This window comes from Oryctolagus cuniculus, chromosome 7 (assembly GCF_964237555.1).
Source record: "Oryctolagus cuniculus chromosome 7, mOryCun1.1, whole genome shotgun sequence".
Classification (NCBI taxonomy): domain Eukaryota; kingdom Metazoa; phylum Chordata; class Mammalia; order Lagomorpha; family Leporidae; genus Oryctolagus; species Oryctolagus cuniculus.
The window spans coordinates 133587264-133600405 of NC_091438.1; the positions used below are offsets into that span (position 1 = coordinate 133587264).

The 13142-nt window shown below is 43.2% G+C and overlaps 1 protein-coding gene across 17 annotated transcripts in view; it reads right to left on the reverse strand.

Annotated features, from left to right (window-relative positions):
• MACF1 (microtubule actin crosslinking factor 1) overlaps positions 1–13142 on the reverse strand; it is a 407445-nt gene that overhangs the window by 217887 nt on the left and 176416 nt on the right. For all 17 annotated transcript variants that reach the window (XM_070078713.1, XM_051857940.2, XM_051857938.2 and 14 more), the window contains 2 exons: positions 12431–12508; positions 8287–8379 (listed from right to left, as the gene is read on the reverse strand). In XM_070078713.1, coding sequence (XP_069934814.1) covers positions 8287–8379; positions 12431–12508 — 171 coding nt within the window. The remainder of the gene's footprint in view (positions 1–8286; positions 8380–12430; positions 12509–13142) is intronic.

A 13142-nucleotide genomic window follows, 5' to 3' on the forward strand; every position in this document is an offset into this window, starting at 1 on the left:
AGCACATACTTAATGTGGTTGTAGACAGGGTTAATGAGATGATGTCAATAAGTACTTGGCTCGGTGCCTCATCTGCGCTAAGTCCCTTTGCTCCCATTTGTTTCCAGAGCTAAACGTTATGAGACACCTCCAAACCCTCAGAGGATCCTAATATGAGGGTGCCTCAAGAAGTTGCTGGAAAATGGAAGCAAGAGATGTTTATTTTTGGTGTAAAAAATTGAAATCCACACACAGCTTTTTCATAATACCCATTTTCCATGAATTTCTGAAGCCCCCTCACATATGCATGGATTAAAAAACTTTTCAAACCAAAATAAACTTAAATTTTTCATGAATATTTCCTATATTTCGGTGCCCATACAGAATGCTGGCATTGCAGGTGGTGGGTTCACCTGCTACTCCACAACGCCAGAATTTTACAGTCTACCTATTCTTCCTGACTTTTCCTTCTGCTTTTCTATAAAGACATACTGCCCATAATTCTCCATAGAGACGGCCAGAGTAAAAGACTACAGAATGAAAGTTCATCCATTTGCTCCATATACATGATCTACATCATCTACATGCTAGGGACTAAGTGCTATCAAGTGCACAAAAATGTAAACCGGGCCGGCACTGTGGCACAGTGGGTAAAGCCACTGCCTGCAGTGCCTGCATCCTATATGGGCACCAGTTTGAGTCCTGGCTGCTCCACTTCCAACCAACTCTCAGCTACGGCTTGGGAAAGCAGAAGATGGCCCAAGCCCTTGGGCCTCTCCACCTGTGTGGGAGACCCAGCAGAAGCACTGGCTTCAGATAGGCATAGCTCCAGCTGTTGCAACCATCTAGGGAGTGAACCAGAGTGAAAGACCTCTCTCTCTGTCTCTGCCTCTGCCTCTCTGTAACTCTGCCTTTCAAATAAATAGATAAATCTTCCTGCCATTGTGAAGCTTTCATCTTACTGCACGGATCCAGAGAGAAACAATCAATCATGTAAACATGTAATATGTCAAACAGTATTGACAGTAAGTCATACAGTATTTTTGAGAGCAATTTGGCAAAACACAGGCAAGCTGAAGCAAAGTGTATAACACGGCAATTCCAAGTATTTATAAAAATTTTTAAAAAAACCCCTTTTCTATATGCATAAGGACACATGTTCAGTGTAGCAATGATCACTTTGCTCATACAATTAAATAACATATTAGAAATAGCAGCTGTGTCATACCACTGCAGGGGATGGCATTCACATTATACTCTCTATATATTTAGCTAAAATGAACAAATCATGTCTCTTTTATTATGGACAAACCTCAAAAATACAGCGAGTTAAGCTACCACCTGTGATGCCAGCATCCTATATGAACACTGGTTCCTGAGTCCTGGCTGTTCCACTTCCCATCCAACTCTGCTAATACACCTGGAAAAAGCAGCAGAAGGTGGCCCAAGTGTCTGGGCCTCTGCCATTCACGTGGGAAACCAGGGAAGAGTTCAAGGCTCCTGGCTTTGGACTGGCCCAGTCCCAGCTATAGTGGCCATCTGGGGAGTGAATCAGCATACAGAAACACACACACTGGCTCACTCTCCCTATCCCCTGTAACTCTGCTTTTCACACAATTTTTGATTGATTGATTGACTGATTTGAAAAGCAGAAATACAGAGAGAAAAAGAGGGAGTGAAGAGAGAGAGAAGTCTTCCATCCACTGGTTTACTCTCCAATGGCTGTGATGGCTGGGACTGGGCCAGGCCAAAGCCAGGAGCCAGGGGCCTCCTCCTGGTCTTTCTCATGGGTGCAGGGGCCCAAGTACTTGGGCCATTTTCTGCTGCTTTCCCAGGTGCATTAGCAGGGAGCTGAGTCAGAATTAGAGCAGCCAGGACTTGAACAGGCACCCACATGGGATGCCGACACTGCAGGCAGAGGCTTAACCTTCTATGCCTTAGCACCAGCTCCTCACATAAGTTTTTTAAAAATAGAACACATAGGGACAACTTTGTGGTGTGGTGGGTTAAACTGCCACCTGCAGCGCTGGCATTCCATATGAGCACCAGTTCAGGTCCCAGCTGCTCCACTTCCAATCCAGCTTCCAATCCAGCTAACGTGCCTGGGAAAGGCCCCTGGCTTCAGTTTGACATAGCCACAGCCACTGAGGCCATTTGAAGAGTGAACCAGTGAGTGGAAAATCTCTTACTATCTCTTCCTCTGTCTTTTTCTGTAACCCTGCCTTTCAAATAAATATTTTTAAAATACATAGAAAATATTATTTGTGTCAAAAATAAAAACATAAATAAGAGCATATATTGTTTATTAATTCCTTGTCTGCTCTAAATGCACAAAAACATTTGATAATGATACACATCACCTTCAGGATAGATCGTACCTGAGTGGCAGAGGGGGAAAGAAAGGTGCCTATGTTGGAAATACTTTATTAAAGAAAGGAAGAAAGAAAAAAAAAAAAACTGAAGCAAAGAAACTCTTAACATCTGTTTGATTTTGAAGGCACTACACATTAAAGGATCTGTTGTATATATTTCTGAGTGCTTGAAATTGTCATAAAATTCAAATAAAATAGAAAAGAACCCCTGCCATTTACCTCCCAAGTGTCAGTCTCATCAGGATCAGCAAATTCTAAACCTGGAACCATCCCTTCCTTCCAATGACTGCTCCCTTGCCAACCATGGCCTATGTCTACACGTACCCCCTGTTCTACTTCATTAGCACCAGTAACACACTTGACTACCATGGCTACTTTGCTGATGCCCTAACATTGGACACTTCTACTCTGCATTTATATTTGTAAACAGTCGCTCAATAATATAAAAGACTGGAAAACCACAAGGATAGGTAATTAACATCAAAAGACAAGGAACACTGAGAAATCTACATAATCCTTACTAGCCAAATAAAACTTTGCAAGCAGGAAGCCTTTCCCAAACACTAATACAGCAAACACTAAGCTTTCAAGAGCAGCAAGAAATGGAATTACTAGTTAGTTGCTCCACTCTGGAAGTGGAGCTTTCCATCTACAAGAAAACAAAATAGGCTTTAGCTATGCTGAAACAGTAAACAGAAAAACAGGTAGCCAATATGCATGTAGAAGAGAGAGTAAACAGAAAGCTGTTACACTTTTCTGTAAAATTGGTAATGACAGATAACAGTGGGCTAAGCCAAGAGTCCCGGAAGTTATAAGATCCCTTAATAATTGTAACAAGTTGCTATTGTAATTGCTGCCATGGCTGCATTCACACTGTGTTCTAGCACCTTACCCCAAGCAGTCCTGATTTCTCTCACTCCTCTGAATTACACAGTCCAACTGGACAGTCTGTATCTAGTTCAATGTTCTTTCTTGTACCCATGCTACCTAAGACCTTGCTCATAGCTGGTTCTCAGCTAATTTGAGGAATTAAACAATGTATTTTTATGTAAACTAAAACCACAAGAAGGTATCTTTCCATACCTACTGTGATGACAATACAGACAATAAATGTTGGTGAGGATGTAGAGAGACACACATTGCTGGTAGGAATGTAAAATACTCCAGCCACTCGGAAGACAGTTTGGCAGTTTCTTAAACAAACCTGCCAAGCACTCCCACAATTCTGCTCCTAGTTGTATACACAAGAGAAATGAAAACACCCACTCACACAAAAACTGGTACAAAATGTCCACATCAACATTATTTATAAGGGCTGGCATTCTGGTGCAGCTAGTTAAGCTGCTGCCTACAAGGCTGGCATCCCACATCAGAGTGCTGATTTGAGTCCTGGCTGCTCTACTTCCTATACAGCAGCCTGCTAATGCACCTGGGAAAGCAGTAGAAGATGGTTCAAGTACTTGAGCCCTTGCAACCCATGGGGAGATCAGGATGCAGTTTCATGTTCCTGGCTTTGGCCTGGTCAATGCGATCATTTGGGGAGTGAACAGGCAGATGAAAGATTTCTTTTTCTCTGTCTTTCCCTCCCTTTCTGTCACCCTGTGTTTCAAATAAAATAAATCTTTTTTAAAAAAACCATTATTAAGCCGGCGCCGCGGCTCACTAGGCTAACCCTCCGCCTTGCGGCGCCGGCACACCGGGTTCTAGTCCCGGTCGGGGCGCCGGATTCTGTCCCGGTTGCCCCTCTTCCAGGCCAGCTCTCTGCTGTGGCCAGGGAGTGCAGTGGAGGATGGCCCAAGTGCTTGGGCCCTGCACCCCATGGGAGACCAGGATAAGTACCTGGCTCCTGCCATCGGATCGGCACGGTGCGCTGGTTGCAGCGCGCCGGCTGCGGCGGCCATTGGAGGGTGAACCAACGGCAAAGGAAGACCTTTCTCTCTGTCTCTCTCGCTGTCCACTCTGCCTGTCCAAAATTAAAATAAATAAAAAATTAAAAAAAAAAAAACAAAAAAACACCATTATTTACAATAGCCAAAAAAATGAAAACAACCTAAATGTCTGTCTATTGCTGAATAAATAAAATATACCAATATCCATAAAACAGAATACTATTCAGCAATAAAAATGAATAAAGTACTGATACAAACTACAGCATGGATGAAGCTGAAAATTATGCTAAGTGAATTAAGCCAGATATAAAAGACCATATATTGTATGATTTCATTTACATGAAATGTCCACAACAGGTGAACCTATAGAGATAGAAAACAAGTTAGTGGTTCCCTGAGATCTGTGATGAATGAAGAGCACCGTAAATGGGTAAAAGGCATCTGATGAGAATGACAATGTTCCAAAACTGGATTATGGTTTTGGTTGCACAATTCATTACAATCATTGAACTGTGCAGTAAAAATTGGCTAATTTTTATGATACAAAGTTACAAGTCAATGAAGATGTTTTTAAAAATCAGTGCATTTTCCTAAAATAAACAAACAATAGAATGATTACCCAAAAGATGTTTCAATGGTGAGCTATATGGAAAGGGAAGAAACAGGATGGCGAGGACACAGGATGGCGAGGACACAGGATGGAGGGAATCCAAACTTCCTGAAAACACCTTTCATTCACTTTTTTTCCCCCAAAGATTTATTTTATTTATTTGAAAGGCAGAATTAAAGAGAGAGAAAGAGAGAAGTCTTCCATCTGCTAGTTTACTCCCCAAATGGCTGCAAGCCAGGAGCTTCTTCCGGATCTCCAAAGTGGGTGCAGGGGCCCAAGCAGTCGGGCCACTCACTGTTTCTTTCCCGGGCACATTATTAGCAGGGAGTTGGATGGCAGCGGCTTAACTCACTAGGCCACAACACCCAGCCCCGGTATTCCTTTTTAACATTCCCCTTAGGAATAATGTAAATGATCTACACAATGTTAAACAACACTGAAATAAAAAACAGCAATCCTTAAAAACAGAAAGCAAATAAAAACAAACCTGTGTATAGAATTGGTGGTTTAACAACAGAGAGAAATGATTTCAAATGACTTTAAAATATTTGTCCCTAAGGACAAAAAGATTGTAGAAAAATCATCAATGTCTAAGCAAGCCTTTTAATAACTCTTATCTTGATTCACAACTATAATACATATGACTGCATGTGTATGGAAAAGGGAATAAATAATTTTGTAACTTAGAATCAACATTTTCAGTGTAAAAAAAAACACCAAGTCGAAGAAGGCAAATAAAACTCTGTAACTCTAAATTTCAATTAAAAATATCAGTATAAATTCAAGAGAAAAATATAAATATTGCCTAGTTCTATTTACAGAAAGGGCCTAGAAACATCAAATAACTTGGCAATTCTCATATCAGGGTCAATTAATAAAGAATTGGTTCCTTGGAGAAGTTGCAAATTTAAGATCCAGGACAAGAATTATACAAAGTGTCTGCAACATTTCATCACATAAGAAATAAAGAAAATTATCAAAGACTACTAGGGTTATAGAATAGGATAATCAACTTCAGAAGTCTCTTATTGGTTAAAGACAGAGTTATTTTAATATTAGGAAGAATGGTAACTGTATTTGATGAAACATATTAAGTCTGTTAAAAATCCATGAATTTGGGGCCAGCACTGTGGCATAATAGGTTAAGTATCCACCTGTGGCACCAGCATCCCATATGGGTGCTAGTTTGTGTCCCTGCTAATGTCTTGGGAAAGTAGCGGATGATGGTTCAAGTGCTTGAGCCCCTGTACCCATGTGGGAGACCCGGTAGAAGCTCTGGCTCCTGGCTTCGGATCAGCCTAGCTCTGGCCGTTGTAGCCAGTTGGGGAATGAACCAGTGGATGGAAGGCCTCACTCTCTGTCTCTGTCTCTGTCTCTCTCTGCAACTCTGCCTCTCAAATAAATAAATAAATAAAAAAAAAACACCTATGAAAAACAGTGACAAGTTTTTTAAAAAGGTGAATAATCTTAGGGAACCAACCAATTATTCTGAACATTGGCAAATAATGGGAAGAGGGGACCAGTTTTCTTGCCTTGCCTGTAGGATCTCTCTCTCAAGACAGATGATGAGATTAAGTTCCTATTAACTGAGAAGGAATAATAAAATGTGAACACCACCATTCTGCAACCCCTAATAAGAGGATGGAATGAGCAATTATGATCAGTAGCTGCTAAAGCAATTGGCTAGAAGTACATGTGGAATAGATGAATCAGGCTGCTAACACTGAACCCGCTGACCAATCTAAACACAAGAGAGAACAGACATCCTGGGCAGCAATTAAAAGTGCACAACCCAACATCATTATGCTTGCCAAAAAACAGCAACAATAAACCTGAACCTGAATGTGATGGAATCTGAGGCCTGGGTCTAAATCACCAGTTTACAGGCAATGCAATACAGAGATGCAGGACACTATTAACATATACCAGGGGCTGGTGCTGTGACATAGCAGGTAAAGCTGCCACCTACAGCGCCGGCATCCCATATGGGCACCAGTTCGAGACCCGGCTGCTCTACTTCCAATCCAGCTCTCTGCTATGGCCTGGGAAAGCAGTACAAGATGTCTCAAGTCCTTGGGCTCCTGTACCCACATGGGTCTTCCTGGAAGAAGCTCTTGGCTCCTGGCTTAAAATCAGCCCAGCTCTGGCCATTGCAGCCATTTGGGGAGTGAACCAACAAATGGAAGACCTCTCTCTCTCTCCCTCACTGCGTCTGCCTCTCTGTAACACTGCCTTTCAAATAAATAAAATTTTTTTTTAAAGACATCCTAGAGATGCCATCAGCATAATTTGTGGACTTTACTTGGATCCTAATTCAAACCAATGTTGCTGTTTTCAAATGAGATAATTGGGGAAATCTGAACACTAGTCAAATATTAGATGATTTTAAGAAATTATTAACTTTTAAAGCATGACACTATTGTACTCTGCACACCAAGTTCATTGAAGTTCCTTGTTATTCCTATATCCAAAGCTTTCTAAGATAGCCCTGTGGTTCCACAAAAGATGCATGTTATCTTCACACATCATAACCCTACTCATGCTGGAGATCGCCAGTTCTGACTCCGAACCAATACTAAAACAAAAGCCTGTGCTCAGAAGCAAAGGTCTTAAGGAATTCAGCAACATCTGTTCTCCCTTCCGTCGGTAGGTGTCGCTAACTGCCCACAGTGACCTCACCCCTGGAGCGAGCCTTGAGTACCTCCCTAGCTGCTGCCTTTTCCCACCTGCTCAAGGAGTGCTTCCTCTACCACCAGGCCTACTGGGCAGCAGTTGGGCAGTGTAGAGCTGTCTGATAAGAAGCTTTGTTATGTTAGGCTAAAAGTTATTCAAAAGAACAATCTTTATAAAAAAAAAAATAGGAATGTTTCTTTCCAACAGCAATCATGACTTTAAAAGGATTGGTCTTCTTAGGACAGAAAGGCCATGTGACCTTGTGAACATTCTTTAAAATGCCAGTGCTACAAGGCCAACACAAATATCACCCAGCTAACTAAGCTGCTACAATGTTGCAATTAACCAGGCTCCTTAGATCACTAGAGTTCAGAAAACATCAAAGCAGGATTAGGAACCTTCATTCCGTCCCCCCACCCCCAAGCACACTCCTCTCTCTGCCTCTCATGTAGAGAGCCTCATGCTCTGAGTCTGCAAGAGCCTGGCTTTGATTTTGCTAAGGAAACAGACTTCTAATAACCAGACTGCCAACACACCACCAAGCCACAAACAAGTGAAAAATCCTCCAATTTTGTCATGTCAATAATCATTAGTTTTGGGTTTAGGATACAACAGCTCACCTCCAGGACAATCTTAATTTTCCTTTTCAACTCCCACTCAACCTTGTTCACTGCCAAACACAGAAGGAATGGAAGCAGTCCAGTCCAACTTTCCAGGCCATGTCCAGACAGAGCAGACGGAAACCCAACATCAGAGTCCCTACCTGGAAGTGTAAAATAATGGTCCAGATGAGGCCCAGGGTCAGCTTGGGGTTGCCATCCGTAATGTCATCATTGCGAATGTTCACCAGTTTCACCTGAAAAAGAAACAAAAGCCAACCTCAGAGCACTGAACTTTTTGATTTTTACAGATTTTCAGTACTGATATACAATGAAATTGATTTTTAAAAGCTTCTTAGTTCTATGAGTTTTAACACATGCATAAATTCAAATACTTATCACTCCAATAAGGTCCCTTGTGATGTCCCCATGTTGTAGTTAAACCCCACCCCAAGCCCCAACTCCTGTGACCAGTGATCTCTTGCTGGTCCCTAGTTTTGCTCTGTTCATAATGTTATATCAATGTAATCGTGTAGTATGTAAACTCTTTGATACTGGTTTTTTTTCTACTCAGCATGATGCCTTGAAGATCCCTCACCAAGTTGTTGCTCCTTTTTCTTGCTGAGTAGTACTCCATTGTGCAGACCCACAGCCCTGTCTATCCATTCATCCAGTGACAGGCATGTGGGTTGTTTCCAGCATTTGGCAATTATGAATACAGCTCCTATATTCATGTACAGGTTTTTGTGTGAGCACGTGTTTTCATTTCTGCACAGTAACTCCCTAGGAGTGGGACTGTGGGTCATAAGGTAGATGTTGAGCATTGTAAGAGACAGCCAAAGTGTTTTGCAGAGCGGCTGGACCATTTTGCATTCTACCAGCAAAGCAACCCTGCAAGCTCATGGTACTGTGAGCTGCTTTTCTATTCCGTTGTTCAAGCTCTGACTTTTCAAACTGAGGAAGAGATGCCTCTTCATCACAATAAGTCTTTGGCCTTCTCCCACCCCACACCCCCTCCTTTGTCACAGACATCCACACCTGTCACGCCTCTTGTAGCTGTGCACAGCCCCACAAATCCTTCCCCAACCCAGGGTGATCAGCCATCCCAGCATACTGGGAACTGAGGGGTTTCCTGGGACAAGGAATTCTAAAGCCGAGAGCATCCTAGGTAAACCACTCTGCTTCCACCTCAACCCCATTAGCCTCTTTGTCATGCCTCACAGAGCTCCTGTGCAATTGCAACAAACTACACTTGAGCTGTCTTTCCTTTATCTCTTCCATTGAACTGAAATGTGCAAGTTTCCAAAAGATGCTAGCAACCTCTCAAACAGGAGACTTACTTCTTCCTGACACTAATGTTCACCTGGGCAAGTTCTTTCCCTTTTCAGTACCTCAGTCTTTGCTTCTGTACGTTGGGCAGATGGGGTAGAAGTGGGAGAATTCAGCTTTTCTAATCACTAGCCATCAACAGTTGGTGGGTTGGTAGTACTAGCCAAGTGCACATCCCTCAGTCTCACCTGTGAGGTTTCCCCTTTCATTGTGAAGTCTCCCTCCTTGGGCCAGATGACCTTAAAATCTCTACTGACCTTTCCTCGGTGACGTCAACACCTAACTCCTATTCTCCTTTCCTACCTCATCACCCACCATCCTTCTTGGCAATTTCAGCACTCGTGTTGATGACCCAAATTATCATCCTATCTGAACCTTGTGCCTGCTTTCTCAATTCTGCTGATTCATTTTATTGCACTTTGGCCACCTGCACAGCTGTAACTTGGACCCCACCACTACTAAGAACTGTTCCAGAGACTCCCCTCGTACTCTGAGTCCATGGCTCTTACTTGCCTATGCTTTCACTCACATAGTAATCTTTGTAATTATTTAGGCCTCTAGTAAACCAATTCTTCTCAACTTGCCTTGTCCATGAAGGACACCTTAAGTTTCCTCTAATTCCTTACATAGACATTTCAACGCTGCTTCCTCTCATTCCTTAAACACCTCAGCAGCCTCCACTGTCCTTACCACTTTTCACTTATTAATTTATTTTACCAAATATTTTATTCAAATAGTGCCAATTACAGATCAGTCAGGCAGCTGCTAAAGGGAAAATCTTTATTTAAAAAGATTTATTGGGTTGGGGGCTGGCACTGTGGCATAGTGAGTAAATCCCATTCGGGTCCTGGTTGCTCCACTTCCGGTCCAGCTCTCTGCTATGGCCTGGGAAAGCAGATAGCCCAAGTCCTTGGGCCACTACACCCATGTGGGAGACCCAGAAGAAGCTCCTGGCTCCTGGCTTTAGATCAGCCCAGCTCCAGCCATTGCAGCCATTTGGGGAGTAAGCCAGCAGATGGAATACCATGCTCTTTGCCTCTCCTTCTCTGTCTGTAACTCTACCTCTCAAATAAGTAAATAAAGCATAAAACAGGGACCAGCGCCGTGGTGCAGCAGGTTAACACCATGGCCTGAAGTGCCGGCATCCCATATGGGCACCAGTTCAAGACCTGGCTGCTCTACTTCCAATCCAGCTCGCTGCCATGGCCTGAGAAAGCAGTAGAAGATGGCCCAAGTCCTTGGGCCCCTACACCCATGTGGGAGACCCGGAAGAAGCTCCCGGTTTCTGGCTTCAGATCAGTGCAGCTCCGGCTGTTGTGGCCAATTGGAGAGTGAACCATCGGATGGAAGACCCCTCTCTCTCTCTCTCTCCTTCTCTCTCTCTGTGTAACTCTTTCAAATAAATAAATCTTAAAACAAACAAACAAACAACAACAAAACCAGAGACAGAGACAGAGACAGAGAAAGAGAGAGAGAGAGATCTTCCATCCACTGTTTCACTCCCCAAATGGCTAAGCCGAAGTTAGGAATCTGGAACTCCGTCCTGATCTCCCATATGGGTGGCAGGGGCCCAAGCACTTGGGCCATTTTCCACTGCTTTGCCAAGCACATTAGTAGGGAGCTGGATTGGGAGCAGAGCAGCTAGGATTCAAAACCAGAGCTCATATGGGATACTGGCACTGCAGTCAGTGGCTTAACCCACCTTACCATAATGCTGGCCCAGGCAAATCTTAAGATCATGTTCCCTAGCCTTACAAGGCCTGTAGCACATTGCAACAGAGAAACATGATAAAGTAATAAATGAAGCAAATTGCTATGGGAGCATACAGAATTTCCCAAGTTAATGAGAATCACTGATAAGAGGGACAAAAATGAAGTGACACCAAAAATATGCATGCCATGTAATGTCGTGTTGACCTGTGTTTAATGTCGTGTTGCTTGGCAACCTGAGCTATACCAAATCTTTTCCAAACAGTTCACTCTGAGCAGATGAACTCTCTGATTCTTTCACACATCTCCTCCCCACCACAAACCATGTCTGCATCTCTACTTTGCCTTCTGTCCCTCTCCTTGTGTCTCAGAAAAAGGAGCATCTTTCTTTTCTTTTCAAAGACAACCATGCCACTCATGCTTTGGTTCTCACTGCCCAATTCCTGGACTTGGTTCCATCAATTGGGAAGCAATTGGAGGAGGGAAGGTGTATAGAAAACAGCATGGACAGCAGAGGGAATATTGAACTACACCTCAAGAAATCCAAGTTAACGTCTCATCTTTGCTCTGCCTCTGTGATTTGGGCAGGCCATTCCATCTGTACAGACTTCTTTATATGTAACATGAAGAAACTGGACTGATGGATGTTGACGGTATCTTCTTTGCCAAACATTCTAACTCTATCTCCCACTCATTTTCAATCCTACCCTCTTCAATGGCTTCTCCTCGTGTGTCTAAAAACACAACGTTGTCTTCCTTCCTTATTGGGAAGGGGAAAGCTTCTCCTGTCCTGTACCTACGTCTCCTATATTCTATTTTCTCCTCTATTAGTACGGTTCTCTCAAACCACCAACACTTAGCAGCTCCCACGTTTTTCTCAGACTTGTGGCATTCAACAGTCCAGATCACTTCATCTCACTTTCATGACGATGCAGCATTTTGGTTCTCCTTCCTGAATGCTACCCCCTTTCTCCATCTTCTTTGCTGGTTTATTGTTCATTTTCGTTTTGACTCCATCTAATGTGGATCTAACAAGGTTCCATCCCCAGCATCTTGTTCTTCTCTATCACATTCTCCTTCCCAAGGAAGCCATGAGGGCTATGTCAGGGCTATGTCAGGATGGTTAGTCCGGCTAGAATACAACCGTTCACCAGCAGGTAAAACTCGGAACTGGGTCAGACTTGGCATTTACTGAGGGCTTACCAGGGGCATTGAGGACACTGCCAACTAGGGTCCCTGGCAGGGTGAGGGAACATGGGGTGGTCTTACCTGCCGCTGCTTTAGGAAGTCCAGGGCAATTTGCACATTCTGCAGCCTATGAAATCGCATCCTGCCCTTCTCCCGGGGCTACAAACAAACAAAAGTGGATGTTAATATTAGCTATACCAATGTACCCACACAGACTCCTTCTTTCATTTCAAGGATTAAAAGGCCACACAAGAACTCCTCGTGGTTGAAGCCAGGCGTGGGAACATTACACAAAGCACCCCTTTAGTGTAGGACCTGTGAGGTTTCAACAGGCTCTCTGTGCACACACACAACACTGTTTGACCACTAACACTGAATCAGGGCCATAGCTTCTCTACAGGTTCTCCTGCAGTTCTATGGGGCAGAACTTGATTCTGAATGTGAGGTTAATGGGAACAAAGGCTGGTTCTCTGGCCTATTAAACGCTATTGTAGAGAAAGAGCAGAAAGTCCTAATTGGGTAGTAATGGATGGAGCCAACCTTATTACAAACCTGGCAAAAGGAGCTCAAGGTAGCCAATTTCTAACTACAGGGAATGAGAAGTAATACATGATGAAGAAACGATCAAGAAACATGAAAAAATCCAAAATCAGAGGCAAAGGTCAGGAAGTAACTCATTTCCCAGGAAGAGGGGTATCAATGCAGGAAAGTCACCTTTGACCTTAATGGGAAATACTCAAAGCAAACCAAACTTCGGTGATGTAAAGCTGTTCAACATAATTACTCCAGTGAA